This window comes from Sinocyclocheilus anshuiensis, unplaced genomic scaffold (genome assembly GCF_001515605.1).
Source record: "Sinocyclocheilus anshuiensis isolate Anshui unplaced genomic scaffold, SAMN03320099.WGS_v1.1 scaffold476, whole genome shotgun sequence".
NCBI lineage: Eukaryota > Metazoa > Chordata > Actinopteri > Cypriniformes > Cyprinidae > Sinocyclocheilus > Sinocyclocheilus anshuiensis.
The window spans coordinates 1,085,993-1,105,032 of NW_015554139.1; the positions used below are offsets into that span (position 1 = coordinate 1,085,993).

The 19,040-nt window shown below is 36.3% G+C and overlaps 1 protein-coding gene across 1 annotated transcript in view; it reads left to right on the plus strand.

Moving 5' to 3' along the window:
* Nucleotides 1-19,040, plus strand: part of LOC107670475 (serine/threonine-protein kinase LMTK1-like) — a 47,866-nt gene that overhangs the window by 5,944 nt on the left and 22,882 nt on the right. The window contains exon 2 of the mRNA XM_016463077.1: nucleotides 15,550-15,683. Within this exon, the coding sequence (XP_016318563.1) occupies nucleotides 15,550-15,683 (134 nt within the window). The remainder of the gene's footprint in view (nucleotides 1-15,549; nucleotides 15,684-19,040) is intronic.

The window sequence follows — 19,040 nt, forward strand, 5'->3', positions numbered from 1 at the left end:
CTGACGAGCTGCGCAAAAAATCGCGCGAATATGAACGTGGTTTTGCGCAGCTCATCAGTGAACAATGGCTCTGTGTAGTTAATGCTGCTCAATGTGAAAGCCCGCAGGTGATGGAGAATTACCGCTGATTACAGAACCGGCTTTACTGATAAGATGCGTGTTAAATATCGCATGCGATTTATCGTGCAGCCCTAGACTGAACTGAAGGTGACCGGCTTTTGTACCTGTGCATAGAATCAGCACCATGGACAGGGTCATGTCTGAATTCAAGATTTTATTGAAAATCATGGTGAATTGCTGAAGTTCAGAAAGTCAACAGAATGCAATTCAACAGCCCAAAGCTGTATTTCAGGCCTCTTCAGAACCATAACATCACAAGATTTACAACCAGTGCCTGAAGTATGAGCTATTTCTTTCCACACTTTTAAAAATAAAGGTTTGTCACTAAAAATCAAAATGGACCATTCTTATTTTTTATAGAATATTGCAGTATTTATTATAAATGATTTATCTGTGCACATGATTGTTTAAATTCATGTGCCCTTGTAATATTTAATTAAAATAATTCCCCTCCCTCTTGCAACGTCATCTTTTCTCTGATGACGTGTTGATTGGCTTGAGGCGGGACAACCTGTCACTCACATAAGATTGCAGCAATAGCAAACAACAACAATCAAACAATCCAATCAATTTCTGATGGTCAAAATCGAGTCCCACACATTTTTTGTGTTCTAGAAGCCATTTTACTCAGACATACTGTATGTCACAATAAGGAAAAAAGGTCTACAGAAACTTCCTTTTCATGTCGACTTCAAAGAGTTAGATTACCAGTTCACCCAGAAATGAAAATTCTGTCATCATTTACTCACCCTCATGTTTTTCTAAACCTGTATGTCTTTTGTTCATTTTCTGAACAAGTTCTATTAATGTTCTCTCATCACTTTTGTCCATTCAAGGAATCAACATTTTCAAGCTTTAACATTTCATAAACTTATCGTAAAAGTAATCCATATGAATTGAGGGGTTTAATCCAAGTGTTTTGAAGAAACATGACCATTTATATGATTGACAGTTTTATTTACAGTCAAAAAAATTTTTTCTTCTGTTAATAAGCTTGATGTTACAGTTTTTATTTTTTCTTCTAGGGATGTATGAAATGTTGGTGTCAGTATCAATTATCATCTGCCTTTCAAAATTATCAATATCAGTTTATATTGAATGTTTAATTGTGCATGCACACATTTCCCTTTCTTTATCACTTAAAATAAATATATAAAAACACAAATAATTTAATAACACTTTTAAATGAAATATTATTGCATTAACCTAAATATTTAGCAAATTTAGAACATTTCATACTGTACATTATAATGTTGTGATGCCTAAATTATAATGGTTGAGTTTAGTTTTAATCTACTGTAGTCTAGAATTTTTATATCAGACATTTATTAGTTATCACATGAAAATAATGCTCAGCTTATCGGTCAGCCTATTAATATCAGTGCATTTGTAGTTTCTTGGGACTAGAGATCTACTAGCGTTTTTTTTGAAGTACCGGCACATAGATGGATATCTACAGAAACATAGAACTTAAAAAGATTCTTCAACAGCATCCTTTGAAGATCTTCTATGATATCAGGTCATAAATCAGTTTTTTGAACCTTTATGGAGTTCATGTGCAGTAGAAATGTGAGATTATCTGGAGAAAAACATAGATAGCACTCTTAAGCAGTGGTTCAGGAAGAAACGATGCTGCCTTTGCTGTTCTTCTGGCTTATGCAGATATTGTTTCCTGACAGTGCTGAACAGATTTCATAAATCAAACTTTAAGCCAAGTAACACAAGCCTCTGAGGCACTAGTCAAACAATAACACTTGGAGCGGAGCGTCAGGGGCACCACAATACTTTAATCAGGCCCAGATACCATTCTCAGATTTCATTTCTGTGAAGATTTGTCTTAGTCCACTAAGTAATTTCCATTATAAAACGAGAGCAATATTTCCAGTGCATTGCATTTGGATATACTTTTTAACCTTGTCTGTCTTAATAAGAAGATGGGATTTTGTACATACTGCTGTCTCTCCCTTCCCAAACACACACTTATAGTCGAATTCACTCGACTGCCTCTTACTGACAGGAGAGTTCATGCAGTATTTATTGCACCACCTCATCCTGACCTCGTCTGGATGAATGCTGCGAATGCTGCATGCCATGTGAGGTGGCCTGGAAGAAGACTGCAGTGTGTTGATGTCTTTGAGAGAATGTGGGGAGATTTATGAAGAGCATTCAGAACAAGAACAAATCAAACACCTACTGTATGATCAGGTACAGTGTAGGTGTAAAATTTAATAACAGCTGAGTCGAGGTTAGTTAAGGTAAATTTGTTCAAGTACTTTGAAAGAAACAGAATATTCCTTTCAGTCAATTCAAGCTTTAGTCTTGTAGTGTCTGCTGAGCACATGTGCATGTTGTGCATGAGAGAAGAACTGTCATTAGTCAAAATAAGGAACTACACAGGAAAGCATGTAAACTATGCAGGAAAGCGTGTCTCTCTCTTGATGAGAGAGATCTTGAGGCTGAGAGGAAGAGGCATTATGTTCTTATTTAATGCTAGATAGTCATATCTGTGGTGAGGGTTTCCTTGTATGATGTTCATATTATCTTTGGGCTTTTAGAAGAAAATTATGTGTGTAATTCATCATTTGTGATGGCATAGCTTAAGTATATTTATTGGCATTGAAAGTTGCTTGTAATTATGTGTGTGTGTTTTGTCTTTGGATGTTGTTTTCTTATCTGTGTCACACATGGTGTTCCTGAGAGGGAATGGTTACAAAAAAATACATTGCCTGCCTCCTTCCTGAATGCGTCTCGACACACACACGCACACACACACACACACACACACACACACACACACACACACACTTACTTTAGTGAAACAAATTAGTGTTCTCATAAGTGTTTCTGTGGGGGCATGAAACGAACAGCAATGCAAAGATACCCTGCACTAAAAATAAATGACTTTGAGTAATTAATTATGAATTATCTAGGGATGAAGCCAACCCAACAAAGCTGGGGCTCTGGTCAAAAGATATATTCCAAAACCTAGTGAGCTGGAACATAAACAGCATTTTAAGGCATCATAGATTCCCGACAACAAAGTCAGTTTCAAACGATAACGAAATAATTAATTTTCCTTTCAAGATACCTTTTACCAAATTGTAAGGCAGCATGACATGTATCATTCGTGCAGAAGATAATGCAATTCAGTGAACTCAGTGAAGGAAATTCATCCAAAAAGAGAAAAATTTATTATTTTGATATATTTACAATTAATTCAATACCAAAAATTATTGATAAAAATATTAAATCTAATTAATTTAAAATATTCTATTTTATCCAGTATTTGTTTTCTATATTTACTTTATGCTCAGTATCACTAAGGCTGTATATATGCCAAAACAGTTAATTCAAATGAATTTGAATAGAAGAAAGTGCAATGTGCAATATACTGTAATAAGTCCTGCCTTCTAAACAAAACAGCCAACTGGATTTTACCAATTGGTAAAGTCATGCTTTTTGAATGCTGTTTTAGCTTAAGAAACAACATTTATGAGATCAAATTTTAAATATGTTATTTAAATGTCAGTTTGGCAAGCAGTTTTTAAGTTTTAGTATTTCCCCAATCAAGTAGAAAGGAGCTGGTCTTGCATGTCTGAAATAGCTGCCCCGGAGGCGTTGCAAATATGGCCGCTGAGTGAACTGATTTTCCTTGAAAGGGACTTTTGTATTGTGCTGTTAGCTTAACTTAGCATCATGGTAATGCCAAATTCTATTAAAATCAATCGAGTTGAGTTTCTTTCTTCTGCTGAGTGCAAAAGAAGATATTTTGAAGAATGTTGGTAACCAAAGAGTTGATGGTAACCATTGACTTCCATAGTACTCATTATATCCTTTCAATGACTGTTTGCCTTGTTTACAATAATTCATTCATAACCAGTAGATGTAAACAGCTCCAGAAGTAAAGCTTCTGAGATGGGGCATTTCAGACTGCTTGCTCCCCATCACCCGTCAAGCCCAGTTGATTACTGTGGTTACGAGAACTATGGGTTGCCATCTGTGCTGAACTAGTGGTTTGATGCTTTACATGCAATGAAAAGAGCCACTTGCTGTTTACCCTCCACCCTCATTCAACCTTCACCAAGAAACATTCCTTCTTCAATTCACCATGTGGTTCAATGTCTTCATTCTCTCAGGCGCTTCAACACCCAATAGCAATTTGGCAATATATCGCTCTCTCCCTCTCTCTGTGGGTTTTGTCGTTTCAGTCACTCAGTGGTTGACAGAAGGCAGCTGTCAGCATCAATTCTTCTTTAGGGCAGTGAACAGACCACAGCACTTTTCCAATGAATCAACATTGACTGTTTAATGAAAATAATGTTTTTCTTTTTTTTTTGTTTACTCGCGTGTGTTTGTGTGTATTTCTGCATAGGCCATGATAAGGCTCTCCTGAAATCTGTACACTTTTTCATAGGTTCTGCAATGATTGTGGCGAGAAATCTGTGCAAATATGATAAAATGTGTTAAATGGAGCTTGTGGTAGCCATTTAAGAAAGTATTTTTATTTTATATTATTTATGTTTAAATATTATTTGTTTGTGTTTTGTTTAGTTCAATTTGCTAATTAAGAAAATTGTAAACGTCATAAGGGCGTGGAAAATTGGACGGCAGTACGCCGGAAGAAGGGAAGTGGGTCAGACATAATTTTTTGACCACTTCGTACGTTTTTGTTTGTAGAATCCCTTTTTTTCGAACGAGTTTCGTTTGGTATAATTTGTATCTTAATTTTAATATGTTTTTTGTTGGTCAATTATTTACCAGAATAAACGGGTCTAAGAATAAGCGTTTCATGGAATGAAGTGCGTTCAAAACTAAGCCCGCTGCCATGCTTCCGCGGCCAAACAAAGGCCGAAACAGAGCTACTTTATTGACACAGATTCCTGAATCTGTTTCTGAATCTGAAATTGTTTCCACTAGAGCTTGCAATTAGCATGTTGCAAAGCTAACTACATAAAAAATATATGAACGTACAGCACATATAAAAGTGTATTAAAATTAAGTCAATTTTCACAAATAATAAAATTCTGGCTGTTTCCAAGTATCAGACTGATTATTTTCATGTTAAAGGGGCTGTATGTAGAATTCAGAAACCCTTGTTATTAGTGACACTGGTGGCTGTTAAGTGAACTGCAGCCAACAACGTATTTGCATATGCTTATACATAATGAACAAATGTCTAAACGTGATTCAGTGCCCCCATATACTCATAGCAAAGTTCTTTTTCATTCTTTGCTTAGAATTTAAAAAAACATTTTTTTAAGTTAGAACTACTCTTGCAGCAATACACTGTTATTGAACATCCAGATGCCATCCACACTGCTGAGAGCGATGTTTAGATGAATATCTAAATATGTGCTTTGCGCTTTGCTCTCAAAATAAACACACAACAAAAATGACAGTGGTGAGAAAGCAGCCGTTAAGAAAGTATCTGATCATAGCGATGTGGATATCTTTGCACCAGCTCTGCAGTTCACCGGCATCATGTTGACTGATGAGGTAATTAAAATTACACTGTCATGATAATTTGATTGTACAGTGCATTTGAGACTATAGACTATATAGATCTGGCTGTGTGAGACAATAGTTTGAATTAATCTTTTATTGCATGACACATTGACATTACAGCACAGAATAGTACTTTTGGCATTAACCTAAACATAAGCATTCCTTTCATGTGTCAAAGAACAGAAAAGAAGCTCTTGGGAGTGTGCGTAAATGTCACAGCCTTTTGACTTTCCCAGCCAAATAAAAAAACAGTCTATACAGGCGTTCACAGACAACCTAGGACAGGGGTGTCCAAACTCGGTCCTGGAGGGCCGGTGTCCTGCAGAATTGAATGAAAAATTCATTCATTTTGAGATCTGCTAAAGATTACATTTACCATTGTTATTAAATTATTAGTGTTTTTAAAGATTAACTTTAAATGAGAAACAAGAGCGTTTTTTTCAATGCATGTTTTTCCATGCTATGATGCCTAAGTACACTATTAACACACCTGCCTGGAAGTTTCTAGTATGACTAGTAAGACCTTAATTAGCTGGTTCAGGTGTGTTTAATTAGGATTGGAGCTAAACTCTGCAGGACACTGGCCCTCCAGGAATGAGTTTGGACAGCCCTGACCTAGGAAGTCAAGGAAGGTCTCGTTTATTAAGTTTTGTTACAAACTGTTCACACATTAGCAATAAAAAAGCGATGCATGACAATTCTTGTATTTTCATGTATTGCCCCTGTAAGGCTGAAGACTGATTAATAGACAATATTAAAATTCTATGCTGTCAAAAGATATAAAGAACAGCACAAAAAACTAAAATAATTCATTTTAAATGCTGATAGTTATATATATATATATATATATATATATATATATGTGTTTTTTATGAGAAACAAGAGCGTTTTTTTCAATGCATGTTTTTCCATGCTATGATGCCTACGTACACTACAATTTCAAAATAAATTTTAACATTTTATATTAAAATGTAATATTTAATATGAATATTTTGTAATTATTGTGAAATTTGCTAGCAATTTCTATGTGAAAATTGTTTAAAAGCCATTATTTTTGGTGTAGGCAGTTCACTATGTGTTGTAACACAGCCAGACTTTTCCCTCTTGATGTTCCTTAAACTTCAAGAAGGCCAAACTGGGACAAATGTGAATCACTCCCCCCATCCCACCCCATACTAGGCCCAATATTCTTCCCTAAATGTCACTGGTCCTGTTTTCCCATTGTCTTAGCTAGAGTCTGGTGCACTCTGCTCTATTATCAGTGTGTAAAGGTTAATACTGTCGTGGAGCTGAACGAGTACCTCCACTAGCGTTCCAGTGCTCATCGTTTATTCTCTGATTCCCACTGATACAGGCTTATCCACTGAATCAAATGGAGCTGGATCTTGTTTTTTAGTGTGAGAGAGGGGAAGAATGTGCTGCCCGTCCAGATGACCCCAAGCAACATTGTCTGATGAATAATGTTTCCTGTCTGAAACAGTATTGTTGTTGTTTTTGTGGTTAACAAAAACTATTAAAAATTGTTTTTGTTTTTGGCTGAAATAAAATACAATTAATTATTAGATGAAAAAAAAACGTTGAAAACTTCGAAATCTAAAAAATTAAAATCAGAAATGTTTAAGTAGAAAAGAAACTTTAAGTAGAAGTACTAAAATTACTAAAAAATAAAGCTAAAACTGAGTTTAGCTAAAGTTAAACTACTATTAAAATGAAAACAGAAAAAAAGCCTACTTCCAAACATTCATGAACACTATAAATAACACTAAAATAATGCTGTTCTGGAAGAATGCAAACTGCAAAGCTGTCAGCAGCTGGTCACAGATGTGAAAGGCATTGTGGGTATGTATGCGTGCCTTTAAAGTGTACAAACATGAGGGAAAGAACAGCTCAGCTGGAAACGTATGCTGTGCTGAGGCAGGAGGAGAAAGAGTGCATGTACATGAGAAAACGGCAAGAGAGATGGAGGCTAAAAATAGGGACACAGGTGGCCCTCCCTTCTGTGCTTCCTTCCTATCAGGCATCAGCGCGATTGTTAAAATATGCTCTCTCGCAGACAGTGTCCACTCCTAGCAGAGGACGAGGTGATAACTTATTGATGCCACAACAATGTTGTGCCACGGCTTCATAAAGCCCTGCTCTCGCCCCTGAAGGCCTCCTGCCTGATGAGTTTTGGAATTAATGTCCAAGCCTGAAGGTCTGTGGGGAGTCATATGTCTTTTGGACAACACCTACTACTGAATTTCAAGGTTGTTTTTTTGGTAGTTCCTTTTTAAACATTCATCTGCAGAGAGGCAGAGTGTATCAAAGACATGCAAAAGAGCTGTTTGAAGAGTGGCAACAGTGGTGTACTTAAAAAAGCAGAACTTAAAAAAAAAAGTCCTGGTGGGGCATTTTATTGTAAAGTAAAACAGTTTGTGTCATAATAAGACAAATCACAATGCTTTTGTATACTATGTTGAATATTATAAACAGCATTTTGAAGTCGTGACCTCCTCCATTAGCTTTCTTATTCAGTCTCGTTTACACAATATATTCTCTGCTTCATCTATATCACTGCTTCACCAGCTAACCTCTTGTTTGATAATGTTCTGGAAAATGGATCACAGTCGACTTTTTCTTCCTGTTTTTGATGTGCAGTTTCATACTCTAAGTTAAAGTCACTTGCTGCTTCAATCCCAGTTTCAGTAAATCAGCTTGACTTGCTCATTTCCTCTTTTCCCATCTCACTTGACTTTCGATTCGCATCTTACCCTAAAAATTCAACATGATTTTTTTTCCAAGATAAAATGTGGCCATGTAATAGTAATATTGTTGTGGTGTTTACATATAGGAAATTATGCAAAAATCACCAAGTTGTTGCTTTCCCCTTTTATTTATTTTCATAAGTATACATGCCTGTTTCCCACTCAGAGTAAAAAATAAAAAAGGTATATGTGAGAATAAAAGTCACAATTGGAAAATATAAGGTTGCAATTGGGAGATATAAAGTTGCATATATATATATATACTGTATATAAAGAAATAAACACTTTTTTTCAGCAAGGATGCATTAAATTGATCAAAAGTCTTGGTAAATACATTTATAATGTAATGTAAAATAAAAAATGCAGTTCTTTTGAACTTTCTTTTCATCAAAGGATCATGTATCAGTGTATCATGGTTTCCACAAAAATACACAACCGTTTTCAACATATATAATACGAAATGTTTCTTGAGCATCAAATCAGCATATTAGAATGAATTCTGAAGGATCATGTGACATTGAAGCTTTGCCATCACAGAAATAAATAACATTTTTAAATATATTCAAATACAAAACAGTTATTTTAAGTTAATATTTCACAAGCCTTGGTGAGCATAAGAAACTCTTAACAACCCCAAAGCTTTAAACAATAGTATATATAGTCACAATAAAATAAAGTTACAATGATCTTTTATGTATTTCTCTGAGTTGAAAATGGGCTTCTATACATTTGTGACTTTAGGGTAATCCAAAACGTATCCAAACTTAATCCAGACTTAAAGAAATCAGATTACGTTTTGTTATTATCAAAACATTATTTTCCTCACATGATAGATTAGGTGTAAAACAGCCACACTGCGCCACAGTGAGTGTCCTGTGTGGTTAGAGGACGTTCACACCGCACAGGTTAAGCTGAGCGGCTCTGCACCTGAGGCTCTCTGCAGTCACTGTGTGTTATTAGCAGAACCTCATGCATTGTCTTTCATCAGAATACAGCAGTGGTACCACAAACTCCACAGAGGCTTTCTCGCCGCAATGTGTCTAATAATGAACCTCTCTTGTGAATTCATGAGTTCACTATAGAGGCAGTGAAATGAGTTTGTTAGGACAGCTGAAGATTTAAAACCTCTTCTCTTGATATCTATCTGTTGTTTCCCTCGTTTTCTCTTGTTGCCCCTTTTCAATAGCAGAGAGTGCTGAAACTGCAACCTTGAATAACCGTCTCAAGTGTCCATCTTTGAACAGCTTTGTATTAAAGAGGATCTGGGCGCTCATAAAATTAAGTGCTTTAGGTCACGTATGCACTACAGTTAAATACACTTGTCACTCTTAATGCTTTGATTGTTTACAGGAGTGACAGCCGCATTTTACAGTTGTATTTACTCCCAAAAAATTCAGACTGATGACCTGAAAAGCTATTTTCGCAGAAATTGCTAGTATTTTACAAATAGTTAGACAGAAATTGCATGTAGCTTTGAATTAAATGTGAAATTTTGAAATAAAAAGACTGAAATAGTATTTTCTTGTAAAGAAATCTTCTACAAATCTTTGTTTAAAATTATTATTTTGGGCATAATTATTTATGACCACCCATTTTACAGAAATAGTATTTAAAGAATAACACTTTATTTTTTGGTATTAATAAAAATATTGATAATTCTTACCTTGAGCTCATGGATTTCATTTGAATACATCACATTTGGTCTGTTCGTCTCATACGGCCTAGCCGCAAACGTTCAAATAATTAAAAGCACCTGAAGCTCAAAACAGATCTGGAATGAATATAGTTGAACCTCCACACAGCTCCTGTACTACTCTCCACTGGAATTGAATGACTTCTAGTTTGTTGTTTGTGGCAGCTTTAGGGGTCCGTTACACAGCATGCAATCTTGCAATCCATTTGCTTCATGTTTTTTTCTTCAAACTGTAGCTCCACCATGACAGCAGCTGGAGTGACAGAAAACAGATGTATCAAGTTTGCATAGGCAGAAGCTTTAGCAAATACTTGTGTAGTGAAGAATATGTCTTGGTCCGTTACCGTTACTGTCCAGAGAACTTAAAGGGATAGTTCAGCCAAAAATGAAAATTAGCCCATTATTTACTCACCCTCAAGGCATCCTAGGCATATATGTCTTCATTCTTTCAGATGAATCCAATCGGAGTTATATTAAAAATTGTCTTTGATCTTCCAAGCAGTTTAATGGTAGTCAGCCGGTGTTGCAGTTCATCAGTCCAAAATAAGTGAAATAAAGCACATCCATCCATACTAAAAAGTGCCTCACACGGCTGCATTTTTGTAAGAAAAATATCCATATTCAAAACATAATAATCACTTTAATCTAGGTTGCGCCAACAGTTGTACACGGAAGCAGCTCCGGGCGGATGACGTATGAGGTCGGCGTTGCGCATGCGCCGGTGAGTCTCGTGAAAGCCAACGTTTGTTTACAGGAGCAAAGGAAGCAAAGTTTCCTTACTTTAGCAAAGGAAAACCAGTCTCCTCTTGGCTTATATCGAAATCCTCCGACATTCTTCTTTACAAATCCTGGTTTTGTACTTCTAATTCGTGACCATTGTTTTGTTTTGATCTCTCTCATGGGCTAATTTTCATTTTTGGGTGAACTAACCCTTTAATGCACAAAAACCGCCTTTATAGATGACAGCTGACAGACAATTATACATCTTTGGTTGCTAATATTATTTTTGTCTAAGTAACTAACACCATATGGCTGAACCAGTTGAAATCCAAGTTTCTAATTTAAAGCTGCAAGACCAACCCTGGTTATTAGTGCAAGTCATCATAATTTTGGGTACATATTGATCGTTTATGGTGGCGTTCCTATGTTTTTAATGTGGGAGGGAGACGTCTTAAAATGGGTATGCCCTCCAAATATTAATGGAAGGGAAACTGCCAGGTTCCACAGTTGCTGTAATAATAAAATATGTTTTATAATGCTGGTTTAATATATACTATTTCCTGTTAATTTTCCCTTTCTTTTTGTGAAGTCGGTTTTTTGGGAAACCTGAATGAAAACAGCAGACTAGAAAAATGCTTTTTGGGTTCAGTGGCAAGACCCACAAAAGAGGATAAACTAGTAAGAGAATTAAGTTTGGAGGGAACCCTGTCAAATGAAATCCTATGTGAGAGGAGTGAGTCACACTGCTTTATGATGCAGTGAACAGGATGTCTCATCTCCCCAGTGACTGCTGCCCCCTCCTTCCTTCCATATATTCCCTCACCCTCAACTAGCCACTCATTATTATTCTCTATACACGCCACAACTCCAATTTTATCAGTTGTTGTCTGCTCGTCTTTAAAGGTGAAAGTAATTTGTGTTCCACTAGCGTTAATAAAGTATGTTCTGTGAGTATGTATGCTCATCACCCTCATGTCATTTCAAACCCATAAGAGTTTGGTTTATCTTCGAAACACAAATTAAGATATATTATTAATGAAAAGTGGGTAATTTCTCTCCTTCCACTAAAAAGTCCATTCCACCAAAATTTTGATGCTTCAAAAAGTTAATAGACATCTTAATAGTCATCCGTGTGATGTGCGTGGTTTACTCAAATTCAAGTCGAGACATCAAGACCGTAATTTTACGAAGCTACGAGAATAATTTTTGTGCGCAAAAGAAAAAAAAAAAAGACTTTACAGCATACGCTGTTGACATCCAGCTGATACTCTCCAAAATGGCACCATGGTGACGCGGAGGAGACGAATTGTTGAATAAAGTCGTTTTTTTTTTTTTCTTTTGCGCACAAAAATTATTCTCGTAGCTTCGTAAAATTACGGTTGAACCCCTGATGTCACATGGATTATTTTACCGATCTCCTTGCTCGGTCTCTGGACTTGGGAACATTTCAGTTGCATTGCTGTCTATGCAGGGTCAGACAGCTCTCAGATTCCATCAAAAATATCATAATTTGTGTTCAGAAGATGAACGAAGGTCTTACGGGTTTGAAACGACATGAAGGTGAGTAATTAATGACAGAATTTTAATTTTTGGGTGAACTAACCCTTTAAGACAACTGGTTTTGGTGTTGCTGCGTCTTTGTATGCGTATACTATGCATACTGCATTTTGCACAAGTAGTACGAGTATGCAATTCTGAATACTTGTGTCTACATGTAACATCCTTCTCTTATTTCAAAATGACAGTGAAATGTTGTATCACAGACCCCAGGTGAACCAAACTGTGTGTGTTTAGGACATTGTGAGAATGCTGATGAAAGAGGGAGAGGAAAATAGAAAGAGCAGCTGTTAATGCATCAGCAGAAATGTGTCATCATTATGAAAGGTGGGGGCTGAGGAGAGATTTGACAAAAAGCGAAGTGCAATACAACATGATGGGTCAGCCAGTCAGCCTGTTACCATGGAGACGCAGGAGTGGGTGGGAGAAATGCTTTCGTACACCAAACACTTTGCTGACCGTGTCTCTGCATGTGGTGTGTATACACACATGCTCCGCTGCTCCTGGGTCACATTGCCTCTGTTTCAAAACCCACTGAGATGCCTACATAGACAGCTTTATTATGGCGTTATGGTTGTTCTCCCAATGTGAAGACTGTTAAATAACTTCTAAAAATTTGAAAACAGCAATGCATGAATCATTTGTGAAGTCAATCCATAGTGCATTGTGGTATTAAGTATAAATTTGAATTTAATACAAAGTATTAATAGAAATAGTTCAATGCAATTAAAATTTACTCTACTGACCCAATCTATATTTTTATGCTTATTTAACCATTAGCTTTGTAATATGCTTACAACAAACTACTGAAATCAAATGTGAGTTGAATGAACTGTGCGGTTTGTGTGAGGAATGCTATTTGTTTGATGCAGAGCTGCATTACCATTCAAAAGTTTGAAAGAAATCAATACTTTTATTCGACAAGGACTCATTCAATTGATCAAAAGTGACAGTAAAGGCATTTATAATGTTACAAAAGATTTCTTTTTCAAATAAATGTTCTTTTGATCTTTGCATTCATCAGAGAATCCAGGAAAAAAAATGTATGTATGTGTGGTGGTTTCCACAAAAATATTAAGCAACAAAAAGTGTTTTCAACATTGATCATAAGAAATGTTTCTTGAGCAGCAAATCAGCATATTAGAATGATTTCTGAAGGATCATGTGACACTGAAGACTGGAGTAATGATGCTGAAAATTCAGCTTTGCATCACAGGAATAAATTACATTTTAAAATATATTTAAATATAAAATAGTTCCTTTAAAATTGTAATAATTTTTTACTCTATTTTGCAGCCTTTTGAAAGACTTCTTTCAAAAACATTAAAAACTCTTACTGATCCCAAATTTAAAAACGGTATTGGATGACAATCTATTAGGATGATCCTTTAAAAGACAGCTGCATGTAGTATACAGCAGGACATCTAACTAGGTTTTGGAAAAGAGTCCATCAGAGTTTGGTTTTCTTGTATTTGTGTTTATACCTTCCGCCCCATGCCTATTTTTGTTTCGAGGCATTGGCCTTACAACCCACATGACCCTGACAGACGTCATGTGTGGAACACAGTGACATGTGTCAGTTTATCAGCAAAACAAGACACTTCCTCCATTTCAGGACAAATGGCTACTATGGTGAAGAGTTTTGCAGATCAGGATGCTCATGTCCTTTTTCAACTGAGAGAGAGCACATGCGTAGCGTGTCTTTGTGTGTCCCCTGCTGACAGGAGGATTACAGTGAAAGTCAGATTAAATCTCAGTAGTCCAAAATGTGACACCTGCCCCTGCGGTGTCCTTGTAATGACAGAGTGTGAAAAGGCCTAAATGCTTTTGGCCTGGGTCCCATCGCTTCTCCCTCATTTGCATACAAGCAATGAAACTGGGCAGCTGGGAGGCATGTTTAAACAGCCACAATTTTACATCGAGGGACATTTCAGCCCCTACTTTTTGGGAGATAATCATTATCTGGTGCCATTTTACCAATCTCTGCTCTGTCAGGTAGGACTAGTGGGTACATGTCAGTGTAATTCTTATTCATGAACCAAGCTAATAGGTTTATGTGTTCCCCCGCTCTTCAGGTTGTTCCTATGCCTCTGGATTATTATGTTCATGAATGATCTTTTCAATTTCAATTTCATGTTTTTTTTCTCCAGGTCTTTTTCTCACATAAAGCTAGAGTGATTCATGAATGAGTCTCAAAACCTTGAAATGATTTAGCATTTTTGGTAGTTTTTTTTTTAAATGCCTGAAATAAGGTCTTTGATTAACACAAGCTCAAATATTTTCATATTTTATTACATAATGCATGCTATATTTTCACGCTCTTGTCAAACTATTTTAACTCAAACTTCGTGTTTAAATAAAGATTGAAAGATTTGGCCCACAAAATATGCCATCACTGCAGCTCTCTATTGTATGACTTTAGAAGACTTGTGGACACAAGTTGTATTGACTAACTTTTATGGTACCTTTTATGGTAGCTTTTTGTAATTTTTGGAGTTTGGCAGTGTAACTCATCCATTTCAGTGTGAAAATGAGCAGCATGGGCATTCTGCAAAATATCTTTTTTTTTTTTTTTTTTGCCATGAAGGTTTTGAATGCCACACGAGGAATAATATACTTGATCAATATAATTTAATTATATTTTCATCAATATTAATTAATATACAGCTCCTTTGCATTCCCTCACATTTCCTGAATTTACTTTGTATGTTATGAAACCTTTAGATAACCTTATTAGCTCGTGATAGTTTCTTCCTTCATAAAGCAACGAGAGAATGTAGTGTAATTTTCCCTGTAATTGTTGTCAGGATTGTTTTTTTTTTAATCTGGTGTTTTAATGTTTTTATTTATGAAGTTGGCAAATTTTCAGATTTCCTGTGGATTAACTTGCACAAATTAATTGTTCACCTCAAGACCAGTAATGTCCACTAACAAAGTAAATAGAGTCAATTTTGATGTCATGCAGACGTTAAAGAAAAAGTCTACAATTTTAGGCATAAATGGGAAAAATGTATCCTATAAGTAACAAATGGAAGGATTGTTTGGGAAAACGTTTGAAAACATTTTTGATTTGGATCTGTTTGTGCGCTAAAGGCACATAATTGACACACTTCACCTTTAAACATAGTCATTTACTCTTTATACACTGATGTCTGAGGTTTGAAGTTCATCAGCAGAGTTTGATACTAAATGTCTGTTTGTGCACCCCAGGTGGCTCCCCGTTGAGTGAGCTGTCATGGCCGTCCTCTCTGGCGGTGGTTGCTGTCTCCTTCTCTGGCCTCTTCACATTTGTCTTTCTCATGCTAGCCTGCCTGTGCTGCAAGAAAGGGGACATCAGCTTCAAGGTGAGATCTCAGTCCTCATTAGTCATTTCATCCATCAAAATGGCCCTCCAAATTAAAGGAAGATGAGAAATTAATGTCTTCTCCAGTGCCTCATTCTAATTTTTTATAGGCACGTCACTCAGCAACCTATTATCATTTTGTTTGATATCACCTTGTTTTGCAGAAGTACACCATGTCATTCAGCCTGTTAGATTTGATTTGTCTTTCTAGTCATGTACGCATGTACCAACACAGCCTCACAAAGAAAACGTCAATCTTCAGCACTTTTTCTCTGTGCAAAACACAAATGTCTTTGTGTTCCTTTTTACCTAATTTCAAGGATTAAAGCTTTCCTTTTCTTCTGCCCATTTTTTGTTTTATCTACTTCCGAACTGTGCATTCTTCAAACACGTGATAACCTGAAGACAAATGAGATTTATGAAACAATCTATGAAACTGAAGCATCATAGTACAATTTGACAGACTATTGACTGTTTTTTAAAGACAGGTTGGCAGGATCCTGTCTCCTAATATTTCTTGCTCAACATCTCGAGCAGTATTGCATGAATGCTTTGTGGAGATGGAGTCTCAGTGAAGATAAATCCAAGATCGCAGACAAAGCAAGAGAAATAATTATAAATCTAGTTGTAAGTCATGCAATAAAAAGTATTGAGAAGTACATGCTAATTACACTATACTGATACAGTCGATGCACTGATTTCAAAATTCTGGACAATATCTATAAGCCCATAATTACTTTGATGCTATGGCAGACATTAAAATTAGAAACTATTTTGTAAAACAAAAAAAAAAACAAAAAAAACAAGTAAAAAAAAAGTAAAACAACAATTGCTCATTTTAAATGCTACGAATAAATTTAGGCATCACAATGAAAATTTATTAATATTGGGATTTGCTACATTTAACACTTATTTATTGTAGTATTTTCAAAGATAAATTGTAAGTGTTAGATGACACAAAAGTATTTAAAAAATGGAGAAAATAATTATGTACAATTAAAAATCCCTTATCACCCAGTGTACACCACTTTAAAGGGGTCATATGATGTTGCTAAAAAGAACATTATTTGGTGTAATGAAATGTGTTTATGCGGTTTAAGGTTAAAAAAACACATTATTTTCCAAATACTGTACATTATTGTTACTCCTCTATGCCCCGACTTTCTGAAACGCGTCGATTTTTACAAAGCTCATCGGTCTGAAAAGCGAGTTGTGCTCTGATTGGCCAGCTATCCAGTGCGTTGTGATTGGCCGAATACCTCAAGCGTGTGACAGAAATGTTATGCCCCTACCATACTGTGATGCCCTGTCCGGCCTGAGCGACGAGACAAAAACATTAAAACCCATTATAAACGAAGCATTTGTTGCATCCAGTGGGGACATAATTACGGATTATAATGACTTATACTGTCTTTTTACGCGTTGCATCGCGCCGCATAAACATAAAACCATGTCTGCATTTGTGATCGGAGAAATGACAAACAACAAGCGCTAGTCTTCAAACTTCAAACTCGCATTTGAATCGTCAGTGGCAAATTCTTTATATATAAAAAACGTACATTTAAATCGCATTATATGACCCCTTTAAGAATCTTTTTTTTTTTTTTTTTAAGAAATTAATACTTTTATTAGGCAAGGACAAATTAACTTGTTCAAATGTTACAAACATTTGTAATGTAACAAAATTATTTTATTTCAAATAAATGCTTTTGAAGTTTCATCAAATAATCCTGAAAAAGTATCATGGTTTCCACAAAAATATTAAACAGCACAGCTGTTTTCAACATTGATAATAAGAAATGTATTTTTTTAGCAGCAAATCATCATATCAGAATGATTTCTGGAGGATCATGTGACACTGAAGACTGGAGTAATGATGCTGAAAATTCAGCTTTACTATCATAGGAATACATTTTTATATAGGTACTGTACATTCAAACAGAAAATTGTGATTTTGAATTGTATTGATATTTCACAATATTACAGTTTTACTCTGTTTTTAATAAAATAAATGCAGCCTTGCTGAGCATCAGAAACTTCTTTCCAAAAGTAAAAAAAAAATACTGATCCCAAAACTTTGAACTGTAGTGTATTTCCAGTATACGGATACAAATTAATAATAAAAAAACTTGATATGTTGCTGATACATTGTGCATCGCAAAATATTTATGTTCTTTAGAGTGCTTCAATTTTAGCTTAGCAACATGCTATTGCTACATAGAGTTCTGAATTGCAAATGTCACCAAAATGCGTGGCATTCATTACAGTCAGGATGCTGCATTATAGGACAGCTGCCCATGTAGGCATTGGTGCAGCTCACTAGGTTTAGGAACAGAGCCATAGCATTTCTTTGTGAAGTATGGTACTTCCAACCCAGCACGGCTCTGATGCATGGGGTGATTCTGCTCAGGTGGATGAAGCCTCTGCCTAATAGACATAGGTTTTGCTCAGCAAGAACAAAAATGAGAGGGAACATGGAGATTTGACAGAGAATATGAACAGACGGGGACCGAGTTGTTATCAGATTTGGTTTGGCACACACAGTTGAGGATTAATGTATCAGAATAAGCGGGCTGTTTATGTCCACATGCACTGCGGCAGTGGGAGAATGGCACATCATATGAAGCGTCGCAGCTCACAGCTACAGACCCTTAAGATGCTGCCTATAATGTCGTGTGTCTGGACTGTGTGTTTTTAATAGGATTGTCTGCTCTAAGTGACTGTGTGAGTGGGTGGATGGTTTGTCCATGTCTGTCCCACACTGGGCTGACTGTGAACGTGCTTCTAGTCCAGGAAGTCTCAGTGGCACAGATAATTAGCATGGCATTTGGTGTTCTGTGGAAATCACAGGTTGCCACCCTGTGGAAAGTCTGTCTGTATTTGTATGGCCGTTCAGACAGAACGCAAGCTGACCTGTTATAGACTGACCTGGAGGAAGGCAATGGAAAACATGGTCCTCGGTGGGATGAATTAGAGATTGTTATGATGTTAATAATAATAATAATAATAATAATTCATTACATTTATATAGCACTTTTCTAAGCACTCAAAGTGTTTGACATTGTAAGGGGGGATCTCCTCATCCACCACCAGTGTGCAGTATCCACCTGGATGATGCGACGGCAGCCATAGTCAAGTCAAGTCAAGTCACCTTTATTTATATAGCGCTTTTAACAGGGTGGCGTCTGGTTATTTGTTAATCTAGCCACTGTGCGATAGCCATAGTGCGCCAGAACACCCACCACACACCAGCTTATTGGTGGAGAGAAGACAGAATGATGAAGCCATTCACTATATGGGGATGATTAGGAGGCCATGATGGTCAGAGGGCAATGGGCAAATTTGGCCAGGATGCCTG